We start from the raw sequence: 18,622 nt of genomic DNA, 5'->3' as shown, positions 1-18,622 counted from the left end.
AGCAATCAGTGACATAGCAAAGGGGGTCATTTTACTCTACATTCACATTCAGGGTTGAATGATGTCAAAATACACATTCCATGGCAGACATTACACAGTCACTACTTTCATTGTTTACAACACTAATGCACAACAGGGTTGTGCAAAATTCAGAACTGATTAATTGTTCCCCATTACATTTATGAATTGGCATTTGAATTGAATTGGCCACACCCCTGTATGTCCTTTACCATGGACACAAATTTATGGTTTTTCAAATTGAACTGTTTATGTATATTAGTAAGGTCTTTCCATTTTAATTTTAAAAAGTAAAAATTTTGATGAAATTTGATGAAACAATGAATTAAAAGTGTGACATCTGTAAACATCTGCTAGAAGAAACAGACAGACCGAGCTTCCCCTATATTTAAGAAGATGATAAATTAATGATACAGAGGCTCTGTAGTGTGATCAAGGTGAACAAGTTTTGATGCAACGTCTGATAAATGTGCATTTGCCAGTCACCCTTTTCTATGTGCTAAATATCTCCTTGTGTTCTGCCAACAAAGCAGCTAATTGCACCTGCTGCTGCAGACTAGCTGGAGATTCTGCTCCAGCTGCACAAGTGGCACATCAGTGGATGAAATGGGGGAGACCGACTCAACTGGGACCTGTGGAAGCAACACGAGCTCAGATTCATCCACGGAGATCATCCCCCCCCCATGTGCGCGCCCTCTCTCATGTCCTGATCTGTAGGGTTTAACACACACGCAGTAGCAGCCCCATCCTACACCAACATCGCAGTGTGAGCCACAACACACTCACTTCTGTTTTGGAGACTGGACATTAACCGGCCCACAAAACCAGAGGGCTGATCAACGGGCCCAACTGGGGATACACTGGGGATACACTGACAGGCACCAGCATATTGTGTCCCATAATTGCAGTCTGTCACAGACAAAATCCAAGTGGGTGTGGTTAGGGACAAGAAAGTCCAGGCCTGGCGATGCTGCTTGTGCAGACCCCATAAGTACTTAGAAAACATTCTGCCAGAATTCATTACCTAAGTGTCAGGTGGCAGATATGGTACCCAACATGTTGAGCATTTAGTTGTTCGTAGCACATGCAGCAATCATTGAGCATTTAGGAGCCGCCTGCGCAGTGCTGGAACAGAGGTGCGGAAATCGGCGTTTATAAATGATTCAGTTGATCCTGAATCCACTAATTTGACTTCAGTCCCCTCAGCGCTTCCCCTCACGTATGAGGTACGCTGCCACTCTGTTGTACCTTATATCACTTATTGAGGAGATAAGCGTTTCTCCCTCCAATGGATCCATAGGTGCTGTAGCTGGTGTTTGGACCACAACAACAGTGACATATCTTTTCCCAACTGGTTGGTTGGCTCCTCTCTCTTGGGGGAGAAAATGCACTTCTCACCACCCTCATCATTAAAAGGAGTCCTGGGAGTCCCCCCCCCCCCCCAAGCACTCTGACACTGACCTCCATGCACTGGAGGAGAGATTTTCCATTCATCTTTCCAGCCACTTGGTCTCAGTTGGTTATTTTCCTCTGCCAATCGTCTCATTTCCATCCTCATTTCCCTCATGTCTTCAGTAAGTCTTTACATGGCCCTGTACAAACCACCTCCATAAGGTATGGAATGTACTATTGCTGTTGCAGCACTTCCCGTAGGAGGCTGGCAAACATAAGTGTCCATCTCTTGAGTCTCTCTGGCCATCTCACATCAGCCGGCCATAACCAGGGCCTCTTCCAAATCAGTAGCCCCCTGCTCATAACATTTAGGTCTTAGAGTTGGGCCGAGCCCAACCAGAAATCTGCTGCATCAGCCTGAGAATGTTTCTTAAACTCGCTTGCTTGTTTTTGCCGCATACACTTCCAAACATTCACCTGGAGCACAGAGACAAGCACAGAGATTCCCTCTGACACAGCCCAGAAAATGGTTTTGTGATCCTTGTTAGTATAGTGGCTTAGTTTCCCCTACTTATAACTCGGGAGACTAGGGTTTGATTTCACGACGGGGAGGGGGTGTGATTTAAAAAGAGGTTAAATGAAAATAAATGTAATTCAAATGACACATGTTGGGATACAAATTTGTTTTTTTCCTTTGACCTCATCACACCAGTTTACTTTGCACACTGATTGGTCTACATGTGTCCACTCCAGGTGTATCTGTCCAGTCTCACAAGCACGCTGCCTCCTACTACTAACTAGTACAACTGAATACTCACTACTAGTAACTGCGTTATTATCATCATCAGATACTTTACCCATTTTCTTAATATAAAACAAGAAATCTGGAGTCCTAACTCACAATTTAAATATTTCAATATTAAATTCTAAATAATTAAAGTTTGACAAAAATTAGTCGTGTTTACCTCACGTTCAAAAAGATACAACTAAACGAAATAAGCCCATTTTAAACAGAACCGAAAACAAAATCAGAACAGAAAATGGCATAAAAACTACAATAATAGTGGTTTGACGAAACGATGAAGGAGTCTGTGTTGCACCATGTCCGGCTCTAAGCTCTTTGGGCCAGCAGGTGGCCCTAGTGAGCATGCGAAGTCTCGAGAATTTAACGGCACTTTTCAATGCAACTGCCTGGAAAGCTCCAATGCTTCAAAAGAGCATCATCTGTCCATAACCACAATAAATATCGCACACCTGCTTTTTATCGACCTGCTCTAATAATATTATTAATATTTAAAATAACATTACAACCAGCAATCTGCCCTTGGTTTGTTTTTCCTAATTACATTACGCCAGATCAAACCGCACCGCAGTCAGCTCGCCGTATCTGCTAGTCCGAAGTCAACGCATCATACTTGTTAACTCACGCATCATAAATAATATAATCTATGATTAACGCACCGCTAGTCACAACGAAGGGCAGCAGACTTCCTACATCCAGACTGCACCGCAGCGATTGCATTTACGTTTCCGACTCCGTTAAGGCGACGTCCTATGTTTACGTAAGACGCACAACGTATGATCGCTCTAGAAATTATACACTAAATAGAAGGGAAATACATTGTGACGCAGATTAGCCAAAGTTTGAAATATGGCGCAGAGCCGCTTTATTAGGGTGACCAGATAATCCATGTCAGGGAGGACACTTTGAGCTACTTCAGGTTTTACAAACTACTTTCAAATTGAAAGGCTCCTGTGCTCGGCTAATTAGTTCAGCTCTTCTTGTGCTTTGACTGGTTTATTTCCTTGACTGAAAGACTCATCCAGCTGTTTCACATTAACATTAGTGACACATGCATGATTATAGGAGACTGACCAATCAGCACACAGCAAGAACTCAGTGCTCAAGTGAAATCCAGGTCCGTTTAATTGAAATGGTAATTTACAATTCCTGTCCTAGCTCAGAGTGTCCTCCCTGACATGGATTATCTGGTCACCCTACGCTTTATCTACACCAGAAAAAGCATAAGATGTTTTTTGTTCATTATTGAAAGGAATGGATTGATAAATGGGATAGTAATAATATCAATACACGATGGTTTTGTTTACTTTAAAAGAAGTAAATTAGTTTGTAAAATGAGCTCAAATGAGTTCTTGGGAAACGCATAGGCCTATATTGGATCTAAACAAGAAAGTACTCATTGGCAGGGTAACCACCAACAACTTTTGACATGCTACTATAGTGTGACACCAAATCATAAAAATCCATGGTAAAATATGGCAAGTTACACATGCTGTTTTTGGCACTGAATTTCGCTGCCATGTTTTATGGGTGCAGTTGCCGCCATATTGAATTCTGCGATTTTTTTTTCCGTATACCTATCTGGCTTTGATAGATTTCTATGGTCATCAAAATAAAAACAAGGAAGTGAGGCGAAGTGGTAGATATCTAGTTAGAGATTTTTCGGATTTACTTGGGGGAAACACATATTATTTCGAAATTCATATATTGGATTCATATTTCCTAAATACACGAATTTTATTAGTGGTAAGTTTTATTTTTTATTGCTGTTTTAAGACAGATACCAACAAGTGAGTTTTTCCACCAGTTGTGTAAAGTAATTTGTGGGTCCGCAGATAAGAAATAGATTTATTTAAATGTTTAATATGAACAAACTTTATCATGATGCCATAAATGGCTGTATTCTATTGTCTTGTCCACTTGCAGTCTCAGAATGGACCCCGAACAAAGAAACAGACTCCATATTAAAAGGTCCTGTCTTGTAGCGAAACTGGAGCCTTCGAAGCTCTATGATGGACTTTTGGCAAGGGGGGTCTTCACGCAGGATATGATTGAAGAAATACAGGTACGGACAGTGATGGAAAAAGTGGGCTACTCAATTTTCAAACTAAAGTAGAAGTATATACGCATCTCCAAAATGTTACTCAAGTAAAAGTCATCCAGCGAGTAAATTAATTACTACTCAAGTAAAAAATAGTTTAAAAATATTCGAAGTAAATATCGAATATTATAAAGTAGTACACTTTCAAATCAATTGAAAAGCAGCCTATTCTTTTGAATTCACTCAAGGCAAATTTCGTATAATGATGGTCTCGTGTAGAGTGTATCGGAATAATTATTTTGCTCAGAAATGTTGCTTAGTGAAAGTAAAAGTTGCAACAACGTAAAATACTTAAGTACAAATCCGAAAAATTTACTTAAGTACAGTAACCAGAAAAGTATCACTGTTTAAATTTAAATCAGCAAGTACTAAAGAGCCAATGATTGGATCATTATTACAGCACATCCACGTTATGCTGCAATAAAGTGACGTCAGCTGAGTATCTGAATCTACTTAATGGCCAAGTTATCGATACGTGGGCATATTCCAGGACAATAATGCCAAGATTTGCTGGGCTCAAATAGTCGGTTAGGGAGTATGACGAATCATTTAAGTGCCAATTCGCCACTGAAAGTCTATGGGATGTGCTGAAGAAGACTTTATGGAGGGGTTCAACTCACCTCTCATCAATACAAGAACTTGATGACAAATTAATGCAAATCTGGGTGAAAAAAATGTTGAGATGTTGTACAAATACGTGGAAACAATGCAATGACAAATGTGCACCATAATCAAAGCTAAAGGCGGTCCAGCAGAATATTAAAGTGTGCAACCTTTTTTTGGCCAGGCAGTGTACTTGTTACTTTGCATCTCTGGGTGTAAAAGCAGGAATATGCTAAATGTAAAATCTGTTATGTTCCAACATTAATTTAACTGATTCTGGCTTTGTTTTATTTAAGTAGCTTGTGTCTGATTTATCCTTGATGTTTACTCAGAGTGCTGGTATCCGTCGGGATCAGGCCCGGAAACTATTGGCAGACTTAGAAACTCGCGGAAAACGTGCGTTTCCTGCATTCCTGGAGTGCCTTCGTGAGGCCGGGCAAGAAGATCTAGCCAGTATCCTACAGAATGGGACCTCATCCCATTGCCCTCCACCTGATATTACTCCCACACCAGTTTGTGAGTGCCTTTTCTTTCATGTATACTGTATATAATGTATATATTGCTGTATTCAATACTTTATGGGAATGAATGAAACCAAAATAAATATTGGGGGGTACACTTCCCCCACTCCCCAGTTCCTATGCTGCACCTGTAGAACATGTTGTCTAGCCCATCTGTAAAATATACTACTGTACAGCCATGTATTTATTGTTTTATACATTCTTTATTTGATAGACATGCCCAGCGACACCAGAAATCATGATAGAGGTGATGGGGAAGTGATGAAGGTCCCACCCATGATGAGTGTCACTCCTGCTCAGAGTGAGTCTTCATTTGTAGAATAGAGAATAGAGAGTTTTATTGTCATATGTACAGATAACAATCAGTTTCGCTGTACAATGAAATTCTGACTTTGGGCATCGTCCTTTCACCATGGAATAAGAATATAAATTAACATAAATAGGTAACAAATAAACTGGTATGGTGTCTCTGTGTGTTTTCAGAGGTAGAAGTGGTTGGTGTTGTTTATAGTGCAGAGTCGTTCACAAGCCTGATTGCTTGTGAGTAGAAACTGTTTAACAGTTTTGTTGTATGGGATTTCACACTTCTGTAGCACTTTCCTGAGGGTAGAAGCATGAACAGGCTGTGCTGGGGGTGTATTGTCACTGATGGTGCTAGTTTGGTAAATGTCCTGTAGTGGGGGGAAGGCTGCTCCAGTGATGGACTCTGCAGTTTTAATCACCCACTGGAGAGCTTTCCAGTCCTGGGCAGGACACTCTCAACGTTACCCCTGTAGAAGTTTCTTAGAATTTTGGCTGGCATGCCAAACTTCCTTAATCTTCTCAGAAAGTACAGTCGTTGTTGGGACTTCCTGATGATGTGCTGTGTGTTTTGAGTCCGGCTGAGATCCTCATTGATGTATATGCCGAGGAGTTTGAAGATTTTCACCCTTCCCACCTCCGCCTCGTACATGTGCAGTGATGCGTGCAACTCCCTCCTCCTCCTTGGGTCCGCAGTCATCTCCTTGGTTTTATCTGTATTCTATCTGTTGGTTTTATCTGTTGTTTTCGTGACACCAGTCCACCAGATCTGGGGGGGTTCCTGTGCTTACAGTTCTTGTGCTGGATGTGCGGCCGGCGACTCTGACTGACTGGGCTCTGTCTGTTAGGAAGTCTAGCACCCAGTCACAAAGGGAGGGTGTCAGACCGAGGCCGAGCAGCTTTGCAGGGGGTCTGTGGGCGATGACGGTGTTGAATGCTGTGCTGCGATCGATAAACAGCATCCTCACGTAGGTGTCGTTGCCCTCTAGGTGAGTGAGGGCCGTGTGTATAGCCCTGTTCACTGCGTCGTTTGTGGACCGGTTCCATTGGTTCTCAGACTGTTGTGGGTGTAGGGTGCCAGGGATGGTCTCCTGGGTTTGGCCATGACTGTCCTCTCGAAGCACTTCATTACGATCAAGGTTATTGCCACGTCAGCCAGTTCCACTGAGCATAACCTGAGTGCGCGCCCTGGGACGCTGTCTGGGCCTGCTGCCTTTCATGGGTTTGCTTTCCACAGAGCCTCGTGCACCTCTGCTAATGACATTAGCAGATAATGCTAATAGGCCAAGATACTTTATTTGTCACATACATAGTTATACAAGTACAACTTGGATGAAATGTACCCTGAACGACCCTTAGACTGTGCAAATCAAAAACAGAATTACGAATAAGTCAACAAGTTAAAAATCTTACAATAAACTAAAAGTAAAAACAACTAAGAATAAAATATACGCATAACATATAGAAATATAGTTTTTCTAATATATACAATAATCTTAAGTTTAAATTGTACATGTGCTTATGATTTGAAGTGCAGTGTACCTTGTTACAGTGACATAAGTATAAATATATTCAAAGGTGGGTGGATATGTAATTTACAGATTGTTAAAATAGCAGGTTGGTGACAGGTAGGAAGAGATTACATGAGTTGTGTATATTCAGGATGTAGTGGTGTCATGTCCTGATTAAGGAGTCTTACTGCGTGAGGATAGAAGCTCCTCCTGAGTCTCTCTGTTTTTGCCGTAATTCTCCTAAAGCGCATGCCTGATTTCAGCAGTTCAAGCAGACAGTTACTGGGATGAAACGAGTCTCTGATGATCCTGATTGCTCTGTTCCGGCATCTCCTTGTATAAATGTCCTGCAGAGAAGATAGAGAAGATCTGGTGCAGCGCTCTGCTGCCCGAATCACTCTCTGTAGTCCCTTAATGTCCTGTACACAGCTGTTTCCATACCAGGGTGTGATATTCTGGGTCAGGACATTTTCCACATCACTGGAGTAAAACGTCCTAAGAATTGCTGGAGATACCAGAAACTTCCTCAGCTGTCTCAGGTGGTAGATGCTGCCTCGCCTTGCTGGACTGGGCTTGGACGTGTTCTGTCCATGTCAGGTCCTCAGTGATGTGTGTAGCTGCTCACTCTCTCCACTGCAGTCCCGTCGATGTAGAGGGGGAGTAGGAGCGCTCCTTACTCCTCCTGAAGTCCACCACCAACTCCTTGGTCTTGCTGACGTTAAGTTGGAGGCAGTTCTCCTGGCACCACGATGTCAGGTTGTCCACCTCCTTCTTGTAGGCTGTCTCATCGTTGTTGGAGATGAGACCCAGCACTACTGTGTCATCAGCGAACTTGATGATGGAGTTGGAGCTGTGTGTGGCCACACAGTCTCTAGTGTAGAGTGAGCACACATCCTTGAGGAGCCCCTGTGTTGAGTGATGGTGTTGGAGGCACACTGGCAGCTGTTCAGTCCTAGCTCCCTAAGCTTGGTGTACAGTCTGTGGGGAACTATTGTATTGAACACAGAACTGTTGTCTGAACAACAGTCTCACATAGTTCCCTTGCTTCTTGTCCACATGGCTGAGGGTGGTATGCAGAACGTGGGAGATGGCGTCCTCTGTAGATCTGTTGGGGCGGTAGGCGAATAGGTTTGTAGTGCTCGGGGTGGAGGATATCTTAAAGTCTTTAATGAGTCTCTCAAAAACCTTCACGACCACTGATGTTAGTGTGACTGGCTGGTAGTCATTCAGGCAGGAGGGCTTACTGCTCTTAGGTACCGGTACAAATGTGGATCTTTTAAAGCAGGTGGGGACCACAGACTGAGCCAGAGACTCGTTGAAGATGGAGGTTAAGCTGGTGGGCGCAGCAGCATAGCAGGCGCCCGGAGATGCCGTCCGGCCCCGGCACTTTCCTGGTGTTGAGCTGGTGCAGCGCCCTCCGCATGTCACGCTCTGCAAAGCTGATGACTTCACCGCGCTCCGCTAGCAGGCTGTGGCTAGCGTTAGCCGAGTAGCCAGCACTAGCATGATTAGCCTCGAAGCGGCATAGAACGCATTGAGTTCGTTGGCAAAAGCAGAGTCGACGCTTGAAGCCATGGTGGACCTGCTTTTAAAGTCCGTAATAGTACTGTCAGAAATACATACAGATATGTAGATAAGCACTCACTAAGGGTGAGTTAGATTCACCAGTTAACTTGCCCTGTTTTGGCCCATGGAGTGAAACTAAAGTACTTTAAATATCCAAATTGATTATATTAATCAATTGATTGATTATATTAATTGATTTAATAACAAACATTATTTGTGTCAGATGCTGAAGACTCCAGACTGACCAATATTAAACAGGACCCACTTCAGGTAATTGCATTACTTTTAAGCTTCATCTGCTTTGATAGATTTGCAAAGATATTTTTTGTTGAATCCTCCCTTGTTAGTTATATTAGATGAAACAGATGAGGGAGATGTTACTGTAGCTGAGGTCTAAAACTTGCTCTAAATGCAGTGTTTTTTTCCGATCCTTCAGAGTTACAAGATGGATGCCAGCCCTTGCGGACTCTGTTTGATCATAAATAATATGAAGTTTTTACCTGAGTCCGGCCTGAAAAGTCGCGGCGGATCCAACATAGATTGCGATAAACTTGAAAAGCGATTCAAGTCCTTGAACTTCATTGTTGATGTTCAGCAGAACCTGAAGTACAAGGTTAGTCGGTCTCCCATTGCTGTATGTGACAAAGCATAACCCCATTGGCTGATTTACCCAGCATTTAAAACACGTGTTTCTATTTGTATTCCTTGGACAGGGAATACATGTTTTGGGACCAGTTCACCACTGAGACACTTTGCTTTTTAAGAAAATAACTCAAAACTGTCTATTGGATCTTTTTCAAACTTTGCAGAGGCATTGTATATATGATGAACTGGGATTGATTAAATTCTGAAACATATCTTGCCACAAATGAAGCACCACCACATAGTGATAAGGGGGAAATAGGGTAGTTTCAGACTTTGATCTCATAACTCACAAAAACTCAAAAAGTATTTGACAGACCTTTTCAACCTTTGCGGACCTGTAATGCTGGATAAATAGCCTGACCCTGTACTTGGACCCCCAAACTTCGCTCTCAGTTGTGAGTGAGTGAGTGAGTGAGTGAGTGAGTGAGTGAGTGAGTGAGTGAGTGAGTGAGTGAGTGAGTGTGTGAGTGAGTGTGTGAGTGAGTGTGTGAGTGAGTGTGTGAGTGAGTGAGTGAGTGAGTGAGTGTGAGAGTGTGAGTGTGAGTGTGTGTGTGTGTGTGTGTGTGCATGCGCTCACCAATAAGGAATTGGTATACTCTAAGCAAAAGAGCCAAGAGTTAAAAAGACTAAATGATGTCTGAATACTGTTCTTCTTGATTCTAGCTAATCCTGTGTATATACTGTATGTTAATTTTTGTTCACTTTTTTATTGTGCAAAAGGAACGTCAGTGAATTCATGCAGTTAAGTCTATTCGGGAATTGTGAGGATTAGACTTTGCATATGTCCTTTATTCCTTTATTTGATTCCTTTATTTTTGGGATGCCAGTCCATCACAGAGTACATATATGCACATTCCCATACACCCTAACTTCATGTCTTTGAACCGGGGAGGTGAATCAATGTACGCAGAGGAAACAGACAAGTCTCAGGCAGAACTTGCAGACCTCTCATTAGACCAAGCAGAGGCAAGATTTGAACCCTCAACCCCTGGCCAACAGTGCTGTCCCATCATGATTTAATCAATTTTTAATGCAAATGTTTATACAGTTATACGTTTCTTTTTCCAGCAAATAAGGTGCCAGTTGTCTGCTCTTTCTAAAAAGGACCATTCAAAATATGACTGCTGCATTGTGGTCATTTTGTCTCATGGCACTGAGGTAAGGTCAATGCCCTCACTTCTTGAAATAAGTCTCCCTCAAAATTCCTGTATATTACTTTTTCGTCTTTTGAATGAACTAGACGACAGCGGCCTTCTCTGTGTCTTTGGTTGTCTTTTAGCCCTCTTACACTCCCCCTGAGATCTTTGTGTGCTTTTGCCTTCAGGCAAGTCACAACCGCTTCCCCGGTGCTGTGCATGGAGTGGACGGGCCTACAGTTCCAGTTGAGGACATTACCAGTTTCCTCAATGGGGAGCACTGTCCATCTCTCCAGGGCAAGCCCAAGATCTTCTTCATCCAGGCCTGCGGTGGAGGTAAGCTGAGCCAGATCAGTTGGCACCTTACCTTAACTGTGCTTCTTGGAGCCAGCTACTGTTTCTCATTGAATCACAATGAATAGCAGCCAAGGGTGTCAGAGGCGCATAGATACCCTGGCAGATTCAGGGGGCCCAGTGCTTGTCAGGGGCCCCAAAACCTATATTTGGGGGCCCCACTTAGCAAAATCTGCTGAGGTCCAACACTATTGATTGGATTGATTGGATTCTGCTAGAGTTTGTTTTGGCTGCCGTTTTTTTAATTATTATTTTTTTGAACCACTGTTTACTATTAAGTGATTATTTGTTTTACGTTTTGATTTCATTTTTGTATCTGGAGAGCCTCTTCACTACCAGAAGTAACTGGAAAATTGTTTAAACACAATTATGTATGCAGGCAATGATGATTAATTTTCTAGCTAGAGATTTCTTGCCACCTCTCTGTCATTTTAGCTCCTGGTATTTAAAGTATTTCCTAGATAATATTCCCCATTATACATTATGTGCATTTACTCAGCATTTATATATTCCAAAACATTGTTAGTTTTTGTTTATTTTTAAATATAGTTTATTTTTCTCTCAACATCCGTTACTTGCAGTCCTATTGTGTATTTCCTACAGGAAAGCATTATACTAACAACAGGTATGTCTTTGAAATGCTAGCCTTCATGGATTAGCTCTTATAGTGAGGAAAAATGCAATGGAATAATGGGTTGTAACATATTGGTGTACAGTGTAACTGTGATATAAAATAATTGTGAGAGTATTAGCCATGATGGAGCACTATACATCTACCCATGTGCTCCTCCAGATAAAACAGACAAAGGAGTTGAAGTGTCCCCTGAAGAGGCCGGCCCGTCCCTTGGTGGGGCGGATGAGGAAATGGATGCCATTCCCACATCATCCAGCAGTGACTCCCTCAGCGCGTCAGATGAGCTTGATGCCCGCACAACACTGCCAGTACCCAGTGACATCCTGGTGTCATACTCTACTTACCCCGGTATGAGTGTCTAAGGAGTCAAATCCATAACACTGCCAGTACCCAGTGACATCCTGGTGTCATACTCTACTTACCCCGGTATGAGTGTCTAAGGAGTCAAATCCATAACACTGCCAGTACCCAGTGACATCCTGGTGTCATACTCTACTTACCCCGGTATGAGTGTCTAAGGAGTCAGATCACTAACCCTGTCAGTGGCTTAAACAGTATTGGGGGGAAAAAAATCACCTTGCAATATTTTTGGGTTTTGCCATCGCCATTCATAAAAGTGCCTTTTGCTATTTAATGTGTTTCTCTCTTGATACAGAAGAAACAGATAAAACAAATTAAGGTCATATTACTTATCTTTCATTATGAATCCATACATTATTGACGCCAGTTTCCTGCACAAGCAGAGCGCGAAGACGAAACATATACTTAAGATTGTAGTCCTATATCAGACAAACTAATTTTATTATATAGATCGGTTATTTTTTAGTTATGTTTAGTTGGAAACTGCATCCTAACAGTGTCAGTTTAATTTAAATGATGAAATCTTTATTATTTAATTTTATTTTAATCTTTCTTGCCTCACATCCTTTCACAATGTGACTATTGCATTTGTGCCCATTAAGATGTCAAGAGACGACATAGCCATGAAGAAATTTCATGTATCTAGGGATGACTGAGTAGTCTCACTGCATTTTACAATGAACAACATTGTATCATGTACCTGTACATGACCTGTAATGAGAACAAAAATTGCTTAAAAATATCTTAGTATATTGTGGCTACTCACCATGCTTGCTTGGTACTCAGTTTGCAACTTGTGAACTGTTTCTGGAATTTGTACCTTGGATATGGGGTCTCACTGTACTACAGTTTGAAGATTTCAGCAGGTCATCATCTGTATGTAGTGGTGGCATAGTAACATAGGAAAACGAAATGCAAATGTCTCTCAAATTCAGTATTGCTGCTTAAAACATGTACATGATATTGGCTGCCACTGCAGGGTATGTCTCATGGAGGGACACGGAGACTGGTTCCTGGTACGTGGAGACCCTGGACCAGATCTTGGCAGAACATGCAGCAACACGTGATCTGGTTACTATGCTGACGATGGTGGGTGTCTCTCAGGAATGACTAACTATGGATCTGTCTTTGCCAAAGTCTCTCCTAGCATTACTATTCATTAGATTTAACTTCTGTTTTACTGAAGGGTGCAACTTTCAGTATTCATCCATATTGCAGGAATATAATCCGGATAGGGTTGCTGGGGGTCTGCAACACTCCTCAGCAGTGTTACTATAGTTTTGTTTTCTAAGTTTGTTTTTATTTTTATGTTTTTTTTGTTTTTTCATTTGAAATCTGGTATGGTTTTAGTTACTTTTTAGTGTGGTTTTATTGGTTTTCATTTTAAAGATACATTTATGTTTAGTTTTTTTATATTTTAATTTCAGCTAAAGTTTCAGTAAATTTTTAGGGATAGACTGAAAGTTGTAAGATGTCACAGCTACTAAAAAAGAATTATGTTTTGGCTATTTCTATGGTTCAAGTGCATTGTTCTATCAAGGAGAAAAGATTTTTTAAAATCAGTACTTTAATTTAATTACTTAAAAGATTTAATGAAAAGTATTTTGAGTAGTTTATTTTCGTATCTTATTTCAGTGAATGAAAATATTTTCTTACAGTTATAGGTTGCTTTTCCACTGCACAAGGTACCATACTTTTGATACTTCAGTATAATAAAAAATACTTTATTTCCCGTCATGCCATCCTGATCTTGTATCTGTTCTCCTGACCAGGTTGCAATTTAAGCTTAGGTCTTTCATTTGTCCATGCATCCTTTTTTATTACTTTTATATATTTACTTTGTTTATTGTTGTTTTCTTTGTTCACAACTTTTTTCAAGATGGCCGTTGTTCTGTGTTTGAGGCAGGTTATTTGCATAACCAATCAACATTGAAAGTGTTTTAAGTTCAGTATGATACCTGGTGTGGTGGAAAAGCGCCCTTAGTTTCCATTAATGAAAATACACCCCCCCCCTGCCCAGTATTTGCCATATACTGTTTTGTATACCGTGATAACGGGCAAATGAATAGCTCTTTGCATAGTTGCTACCATTATGGTCTCTATACTAAATGCAATTAACCACTTTCTTCACTTCTTCATCTGTGTACCCAGGTCAACAACAAGGTCTCTCAGAATTCTGCTAAAGGCATCTACAAACAGATGCCTGGCTCCTTCAATTTTCTACGAAAACTTCTCTACTTCCAAAGTTCTTCCCAGGTTCACGGTTAGGGACCTCATGGAATGCACCAGGAGATTTCTACAACATTCAGCATGGATAGAACCTGAATTACAGATTACTGGACCAGGACATCGGAGTCAGATTTGACTCATATTCTGGGATTTTACAGATCTTTGTTTTCTGTGTGCTATGTTTTTCAATGTGTGGATCAAGAATTTACGGTATATAAATGTACAAACCCTTATTGGTTAGTAGAGTAACAGTGTCATTTATGATGTACCTAATTATTTTGCTTCAAACTTGCTGTGCTGTATAACAATCATAGGCTGATGATGAATAAGCCATGAAATGAGCAATATGAGCTGATGACCAATAATGGAATCCTCACGATTGTGAATGAAATGTATTTTAAAATTGAATTTGTTTACCCAGCTATCTTGCATGGAATTGGTTTCAGAATATCCATCCATCCATTACCTATACTGCTTTATCCATCACAGGGAAGCTGAAGCCAATCCCAGCATCATCAGATGAGAGATGGGGTACACCCTGGGCAGGTCACCAGTCCACCACAGACAAACACACTCGCATTCACACCTATGGGCAATTTAGAGTAGCCAGTTGACCTAATGCCTTTGGACTGTGGGAGGAAACCAGAGCACTCACACATGCATGGGGAGAACATGCAAACTTCACACAGAAAGGTACCCTGGGTGACTCAGGGATTGAACCCAGGACCTTCTTGCTGTGACGCAACAGTGCTGACCACTACACCACCATGACACTGTTTCAGAACATATACACTCACCTAAAGGATTATTAGGAACACCATACTAATACGGTGTTTGACCCCTTTTCGCCTTCAGAACTGCCTTAATTCTACGTGGCATTGATTCAACAAGGTGCTGAAAGCATTCTTTAGAAATGTTGACCCATATTGATAGGATAGCATCTTGCAGTTGATGGAGATTTGTGGGATGCACATCCAGGGCACGAAGCTCCCGTTCCACCACATCCCAAAGATGCTCTATTGGGTTGAGCTCAGGTGACTGTGGGGGCCATTTTAGTACAGTGAACTCATTGTCATGTTCAAGAAACCAATTTGAAATGATTCGAGCTTTGTGACATAGTGTATTATCCTGCTGGAAGTAGCCATCAGAGTATGGGTACATGGTGGTCATAAAGGGATGGACATGGTCAGAAACAATGCTCAGGTAGGCCGTGGCATTTAAACGATGCCCAATTGGCACTAAGGGGCCTAAAGTGTGCCAAGAAAACATCCCCCACACCATTACACCACCACCACCAGCCTGCACAGTGGTAACAAGGCATGATGGATCCATGTTCTCATTCTGTTTACGCCAAATCCATTTGAATGTCTCAAGAGAAATCGAGACTCATCAGACCAGGCAACATTTTTCCAGTCTTCAACTGTCCAATTTTGGTGAGCTCGTGCAAATTGTAGCCTCTTTTTCCTGTTTGTAGTGGAGATGAGTGGTACCCGGTGGGGTCTTCTGCTGTTGTAGCCCATCCGCCTCAAGGTTGTGCGTGTTGTGGCTTCACAAATGCTTTGCTGCATACCTTGGTTGTAACGAGTGGTTATTTCAGTCAAAGTTGCTCTTCTATCAGCTTGAATCAGTCAGCCCATTCTCCTCTGACCTCTAGCATCAACAAGGCATTTTCGCCCACAGGACTGCCGCATACTGGATGTTTTTCCCTTTGCACACCATTCTTTGTAAACCCTAGAAATGATTGTGCGTGAAAATCCCAGTAACTGAGCAGATTGTGAAATATTCAGACCGGCCCGTCTGGCACCAACAACCATGCCACGCTCAAAATTGCTTAAATCACCTTTCTTTCCCATTCTGACATTCAGTTTGGAGTTCAGGAGATTGTCTTGACCAGGACCACACCCCTAAATGCATTGAAGCAACTGCCATGTGATTGGTTGATTAGATAATTGCATTAATGAGAAATTGAACAGGTGTTCCTAATAATCCTTTAGGTGAGTGTACATACATATATACATGCGGTTAAGTTGGGGGTTACACAATGCAACCAAAATGGGTCACAACCTGTGGAGTGGGAATGGGAAGCCGTGGGAATCACAGGGCCAGTATCCGCCTTATGGGAGCATCCCTCACCAGAGGGTCGAACCACCACAGCATGCCAGTCCAGATGCAGACGAGCAGGTTTCAGGCAGTCCACAGAAATGCGGCCCATTTTACTCTCAATGTCAACAACAAATAACTTGTCCCCAGGCTTGAGGAGTCCCACAGAAAGCATCATATCACACAAACGTATAACCAAATGACAGTGACAAGTTGGAAGACTGTTGACTAGGGAACTACAAGGGAGTGGGCAAAGCCAAGAAGTCACCCAGCACCTGCTAGGGTTGTATGTGATCAGGTCAGCCAACGAGGTGCAGCAAGACCCACAAAATGATGGGACAACAGAGCAAGCAACCTGTGTGCTGATGAACATCTGTGCCACATCTGCTGTTGATGTCAATGACAGTGGGATAGCTTTGGTACGTCAGGTTGTCCTGTCAACAACTGTCAGGAGGTGAATGAACCTGTGAGAGCTGGGTAGAGGCTCAAGCAGATCCACATGTATGTTGCTGAAACACTATACAGGTATCTCAAATGCTGTCAACGGTGCTTTAACATACCACCGCACTTCACTTGCTAACAGATGTAGGAATTATTAGCTCAGGTAAATTTTAATATCTCCACCAATATGTTTTGAAATTAATTAAATTTTATTTATTATTTAATTATGATTAATAACTAATTGTTATGCTAAATGGTTGGTTCCTCCAAACTCAATTGCGATATCCCCGTGAGTCTGTTAATGTGAGATTCACATGGGATTCACTAATTACCAGTATCGCTTAGTAACCTGGGTTAGAAGGCTCGTCCAGCGAGCTGCATCACCAGGTAATGTAAACGATCGGTAGCGAAGCTTCCCTCACGGCCGATGAGAGAGTCTCGCGATATTTCAGGCGAGTTTTAGGTTTCAGAGCGTAATAGACAGATCGCACAGAGGCAGGGACTATTGCGAGCACCCAATGAACGGAGGCTGAAGTTGTATAAAAGACATGCACTTATAGTCTTATGTTAGTTGTAGTTATGAATAATATTACACTTAACACAAACAACAAACACAAAATAACGGAATAGAAACAAACATAATGTAATTATGGAAATGCAATGACCAGATTTAAATAAGTAACCTTAACAGGGAAATACTGTTCTGCAAAGCAAGCACAGTTTGTGGAAATACGACCCTAAAGTCATATAGCAGGTTAACAGAACAACTTAGGTTGTTAGAATGAAAGGAAGTTGGTTTACTTGGTTGCAGAGTGGTGGTGGTTGTCTTGGCAGTTGGTTGCAGAGCTGATGAGCTGATGGGATGATGGCACGGTGTTTGGAGCGGTTGTTGGAGTGGAGCCCCTTGGATTATCTCTCCTTGTGAAGCTTTAAGGTGAAAGGCTTTGTCTTGGTTGCAGTTCTCTGTTGGGTAGCAGCCTTCACCGGCAGGTTTCAGGATGGCTTCTTGTGGGCTTCTCTTCTCCTGGGCTGATGTTCTCCACCTCTCTCTTCGGGCTGATGTGCTTCCTGCTCTCCCCCAGCTTTGTTCTGAGGTGCCAGGTCTTATGGTCTAAAGTTCATGAATTGGGATGACCAGGAATTCGACACCTGAAACAATGGCTGACCATCCATTTGGCGGGCTTTCGGAGGGGTGTCTGTGGCAGTCCTTTTGGGATTTATGACCAGAATGATTCCCCTTTACTGATGATTTTCATTAAGCTGGTGTAACTTTTGATACATACGCTTTCATAGTAACCACTGACCAGATTTCGAATCAGGAGTGATTGTCCATCAGTCTGACACCAAACATGCCATACCAGCCTGGCGGTTCACACCTCATACCATCTGTATTAATTAATTAACAGTTATTTATATTATGTATGTTACTGACACATCAGTATACGGTATAGGCGTTTTGGGTTACAAGCTAGGCCTTGTCTCAGGCAACCTGCAATCTCAGCCCTGTCATATGTGCATGTGTGATCCTAAACAGACCATGCCTGTACTGGCTTAGGCCTGCATGTTTCTCTTGAGACCATGCAAGACAAATTTATATGCTACTAACTGCTACAACACCCTCCTGGCTGGGGCGAAATTCCATGCACAACATCAAACACTTCTGACCACGTGTGATGAATATTCTTTGTCTACCTTAAAATGTTTGCAATTTCTTGTTGTTTGACAGTGTTCAGTCTTCCAGCTTCTTTCCACATATCTTTCCAAGATAGTTTTGCTCCGTTCCTATATCACCCCATGGTAGCAGAACTCCTTAATACTACTCTGTCCATATATTAACTCTCAATGTTTATATACAGTGGATATAAAAATTGTACACAGCCCTCTTAAAATAACAGGTTTTTGAGACCAT

The 18,622-nt window shown here is 42.0% G+C and overlaps 1 protein-coding gene and 1 long non-coding RNA gene across 2 annotated transcripts; one reads left to right on the top strand and one right to left on the bottom strand.

The window, feature by feature from the left end:
- Window positions 1–9: 9 nt before the first annotated feature.
- On the bottom strand, window positions 10–2,931 carry LOC140591869 (uncharacterized). The gene is made up of 2 exons (XR_011992164.1): window positions 1,480–2,931; window positions 10–650 (listed from the first exon to the last, which is right to left on the bottom strand). It is a non-coding gene; the product is annotated as an uncharacterized lncRNA (long non-coding RNA).
- Window positions 2,932–3,798: 867 nt separating this feature from the next.
- On the top strand, window positions 3,799–14,592 carry casp9 (caspase 9, apoptosis-related cysteine peptidase). Its single transcript, XM_023835359.2, has 11 exons — window positions 3,799–3,958; window positions 4,139–4,277; window positions 5,249–5,432; window positions 5,652–5,738; window positions 9,038–9,084; window positions 9,251–9,427; window positions 10,528–10,617; window positions 10,784–10,931; window positions 11,743–11,931; window positions 12,923–13,032; window positions 14,095–14,592. Exons 2-11 carry the CDS (start codon window positions 4,146–4,148, stop codon window positions 14,209–14,211), a joined length of 1,281 nt encoding a protein of 426 aa, XP_023691127.1. The 5' UTR covers window positions 3,799–3,958; window positions 4,139–4,145; the 3' UTR covers window positions 14,212–14,592.
- Window positions 14,593–18,622: the final 4,030 nt, after the last annotated feature.

Source organism: Paramormyrops kingsleyae, chromosome 6 (assembly GCF_048594095.1).
Source record: "Paramormyrops kingsleyae isolate MSU_618 chromosome 6, PKINGS_0.4, whole genome shotgun sequence".
NCBI classification, from domain to species: Eukaryota; Metazoa; Chordata; class Actinopteri; order Osteoglossiformes; family Mormyridae; genus Paramormyrops; species Paramormyrops kingsleyae.
The sequence above is the reverse complement of the archived record's forward strand: the minus strand, read 5'-3'. Positions and strand labels throughout refer to the sequence as shown.